This window comes from Dioscorea cayenensis, chromosome 10 (assembly GCF_009730915.1).
Source record: "Dioscorea cayenensis subsp. rotundata cultivar TDr96_F1 chromosome 10, TDr96_F1_v2_PseudoChromosome.rev07_lg8_w22 25.fasta, whole genome shotgun sequence".
NCBI classification, from domain to species: domain Eukaryota; kingdom Viridiplantae; phylum Streptophyta; class Magnoliopsida; order Dioscoreales; family Dioscoreaceae; genus Dioscorea; species Dioscorea cayenensis.
Window position 1 is genome coordinate 8,776,438 of NC_052480.1, and position 4,560 is coordinate 8,780,997.

The 4,560-nt window shown below is 39.0% G+C and overlaps 1 protein-coding gene across 1 annotated transcript; it reads right to left on the reverse strand.

Moving 5' to 3' along the window:
- Positions 1 to 1,764: 1,764 nt before the first annotated feature.
- LOC120270283 lies at positions 1,765 to 3,600 on the reverse strand. Its single transcript, XM_039277301.1, has 3 exons — positions 3,041 to 3,600; positions 2,213 to 2,890; positions 1,765 to 2,101 (listed from the first exon to the last, which is right to left on the reverse strand). Exons 1-3 carry the CDS (start codon positions 3,598 to 3,600, stop codon positions 1,765 to 1,767), a joined length of 1,575 nt encoding a protein of 524 aa, XP_039133235.1.
- Between the last annotated feature and the right edge of the window lie 960 nt (positions 3,601 to 4,560).

The following is a 4,560-nucleotide window of genomic DNA, read 5'->3' on the forward strand; positions in this document are numbered from 1 at the left end:
ATTTATTTTTAATATGAAAATGAAAAATATAACTTTTATAAAATAACATTATTTCAATAAAAAAATAATCATATGTAAATTAGTATGACATTGATGTTTAGTTTGATATTCGAGAAATGATCGATCTTTCCTTGAAACATTTTTTTGGGTTTTAAAAGAATAAACTTCTAAAGTTTGTATTTTGTATTAATTAGGTGTTATTGCAATTAAGTTTATTGTCTATTGAATGGTGTTAGTTCCTCCGGTGTGGTTTGTGGGTTTTTGGGAACACTCAAGCACTCATAGAAATCTCACACAAACCAACAAAGAAAAAGACACACGACGTTGGTAACCCAGTTCGGCGTCCACTCACCTACGTCTGGGGGCCAAGCCCGGAGATAAACAATCCACTAAAAGAGGTAAAAATACATGAGTACAAACACTTGTCACTCACACTCTTAAAACAATAAAGATCACTACCCTCTCTAGATTGTCTTGTGCACCCACTCTCTCTAGCTCCAGTCACACTTACAATTTATGAGCAAGGTAGCTTATATAGATGTCTCAACGTCCCAAATATAGCACATACCTCTTTTAGAATCTCCGCGGCTACTAATTTAAAACCTTCCGAAATTAGCTATTGTAACTCCTGTTGTAACATAAGTTGCAACATGGCCCTGACTGCTGACTTGACTGAGTTCTGGTTACATTGCGGACGACCTCAAGACCCATCAACCTCTCGGTCATGCTTAGTCCGAGTCGATGCAGCTAAATCTCTCGATCCCGACTGCCGGCAACTAGCCTACCTCCTCAGTTCCTCATCACGTAGTCCCCTCGCAAGAGACGCACGTCCTTGTGCGTCTTCATGAAACTTGCCAAACTTAGTCTTCAATCTTCCAAGATTGGTCTTCAAAGATTATCCAAAATTTATCTTCAATTCACCAAAGTTTTGTCCTCAAATCTTGCCCTTAATAGACTTCAATCAATCTTTATCAAGGATTCTTCAAATCATATCTTCAATTAGCCTTCATTCATACCATGAATAGATATTTCTTCAATTAAGCTCCACCATAATTAGTCTTCAATCAAACCACCTAAATATGGTCTTGATATGATCTTGTCTTCATGTTTCCAAGAATAATTCCACCAAGATCTTCAAGATAATATCCTCCATGTTATAGACTTACTAAAAATAATTCCACCAAGATCTCCAAGATGTTTAGCCTTGCAAGCTAAGTCTCCATGCCATGTCACTATGCTTTCCATGTCATCAATTATGCCTTGTTACCACGGTTGCCATGTCATCTTGCCTTGGTGTCAAATCATGCCAATTTAAATAGTACGGTTGCACTAACAATCTCCCCCTTTGGCATAATTTGACACAACTGCTTTTACACTCAGACTGACTCCTGTTATAACATTCTGTTACAACACTGACTGGAACACAGACTAGACTGACACTATTACAACTTCCAGTTACAACATCAATTGGAGAACAGAAACCAGGACTGACACAAGATATCATTTAGTTGCCTACAAAGTACTGAGAAAATATTATAAACTGCAACTAGTGAGACACAATATGATTAAACATAATGAACTGACAAACATAACAGTGTTCAAACACAAAAAGACCAAATGTTCAAATGACCAAGAAATGGAAAACAAATAACTAGTCAGTCTGGTGCTAGCACACTTCTTCTCCCTTTGTGACATAATTGATGCCGAAGTTTTCATGAGTTGTTGCAAGCTTTGATATACCATCTTCAGCAACTCCCCCTATCTTCAGGTTTCCTGGTCTTTATCTCCCCCTGAGTTGTGGCCATCAACTTCTCTTTTCTTCTTCTTTTTGAGGACTTCTAGGCGAGATAGGATTTTTTGCTTCTGTCGGGCAATGATAAATAGTTCTACAGACAATGATCGTTGCCTCCTTTCCGCATCTTCTAGTTGTTCCTTCAAAAGCTTTTCATACTCTTCTTCAACCAACAGATTCGCCTCTTCTGCATCTTCACGCATTGGTGATGAAGACACCCTTCCTACAGGTAAATCAATTTTCTTACCTGGGCTGAACAGCTTCTTAGAAATCTTCAGCTTCTTCACTGCTGTGACTGTTTCTCCTTTCCTAAGTTGTACTCCATGTTGTAACAAATACTGCAACAGTAGTGCAGGATACCCAAGTGATGTTGAGGAGCTTGTACATTCAGCTTCTTTCACAATATTCTAGAAGATCAGCCTTCCCAGATTGAACTTCTTGCCAGTTCCAATAGCAAATAATAAAAGCGCGAGCTCTTTTACTATGCTGGAGTTGTGTGGGGCAGGTAACCAATTTTGAATGCCAAGTCTTAACAGAACATTGTACTTGGCTGTGAGGATGGAAACTGGTAGCCTTGTTTCTTCTCCCCATGACTCTGTCCTTCCTCCACTAATTTCTTTCATAACCTCTTCATTCAATTCAAGCCCTTCTACATAGTCTCCTTTCACCTCAGGTTTAAACTCCAGGAATCTGTTTAGACAGGCGGGAGTAAGAGGAATCCACTTACCTCGAACATAAACTCTAGTGATACCTTTGTCAGATGACAGCAAATTACTGTAAAATTCTTGCAATAGAGACAAACTGTAACTTTTTGGAAATGTTATAGACTTGTACAGACTCCTTTCTTGCAATAACTTGGTCAGCCCAAACTTCTCAAATGCAACCTCATCACTCATTCGTTCAACCACAATACCTCTCTCTTCAACAGATTCAAACTTCTTCTTAGATGCTTCATCAAGGAATCTGTCTTCATCACTGTCTTTTACCTGTTGGGTTGCCTTCTTCTTTTCTTTCTTAAAACTTGATGATGTTTTCTCCCCTTGTTTTGCAGCTTCAGTACACTTCCTCTTGAGCCTTGGAGAGACTTCTACTTCGCATCTGAGAAAGACTTCCTCTTGGACTTGCTAACATTCTCCTTCTTCTGGGTTTTCTTCCTTGACGGGGCCTTCTTTCTAGACACTATCTTCTTCCCTTTAGCAATCTGGGTGACACGATCTTTGAGTGGGATCTTATCAGAACTATGTGAACTTTCTGATGTTGCAGGGGATGTTGTAACCTGTACAGCAACATGTTTCTGTATCTCCAGGTACATCGATATTCTGGTGAATATTTCCCAGAATCTCACTGAGTATAGCAGTAGCCTCTTCTTTAGTACTCGTGGGAGCATCTATACTTCTTTCATTGGCATCTTCTTCTACTTGTGCTGGGTTTGCTTCTTCTTCTGTAGCATCTTCACCCCCAACCTGTTGATTTCCCGAACCTTCTACATCTGGAACAGTAGTGGAGTCTTCCTGTTCATCTTCTTCTATTCTCTGAACATAAGCTCCTGGAAATGACTCACGCACCCATCTTAGGAGGTCATCTCTGTCCTTGACACCAGTGGGCATATCCTGTGAAGATGTTCCTATTTCTGCTACTCTGCTAGATGAATCATCATCCTGAGGGGAGACATAGGGGACGATTACTTTCGATAGATCTTCTGATTCTTCTCCTCTTGATGTGTTTCCTCCTAAATCAGTCCCTCTCATCCTTAATTCCGCAATCCGGACAGCAATTTCTTGTGGGGTCGCAGGAGCACGGCGGGCCATCTTTTTCATCCTCATATTTTCACCGACTTTGACTTCTTCTTCTTGTTCTCCGGATATCAAAAACAACTGTGGAAACAAATTGGGATTTTAGGGTTTTTATGCCCCTTTAATTAGTTATAACTTCCAAGGCACCCTTTCACATTTAAAAAAATATCTCATTTCAAAAAAATAATCCCTCTCTTTTTTTTTGAATATTTTTTTTATTTTCCCTCCTTTTTATTTCCCTTTTTTTTATTTTTTATTTTATTTTTTTTTAAACTTTGAGAGACATCAAGAGATTTTCACTCGTTGGAGTGTTTTGCTTGTTGACTTTATAGGAACACGGTCAACACTTTGCTGGTTGTAACATAATGTTGTAGCTATCCAACTTTTCACCATCTTCGAATCAGAATTGGAGACCTTTACACTTCTCTTGGCTTTTTGTCCTTTTGGATCCATAATTTCTTGATTACTATGGTCTTCCCTTTGACTTTCCTTTCGATGATGGCTTGTACATGTCCAACTATTCTTCCACTTTTCAAGTCTTCTTTTAATTTGATGCACTTGGGTCTTATGTGGCCAGTCTCTCCACAATGAAAGCATGTAGGCACTTCACTTTTTGGTTCTTTCCTTACTTTGACTTGCTTTTCTTCATTGTTTTGTTGGGCAGTTGACTTGACAAACACAACTCCTGAACCTTCTGTCTTGACACTTGAGCTTTCTCCAATATACCCAATACCATGTCGAGCTTTACTAGTTCTTCCAACTGATAGAATCTCGTCAAGCTTGGCAGTACCCTTGTTCATGGAGTCCAAGGTCTTCTCAGCATTGCACAGCTTTACTTTACATATACTCAACTCCTCCTCCAAGCGTTGGTTTTGCAACATCATTTTATTAAATCTATTAATCATGAGTTTATAACTTGTGAGAAGATCATTTTCTGTTACCTTATTGTACTCACTGTCAGTTTCAGTGGATGTT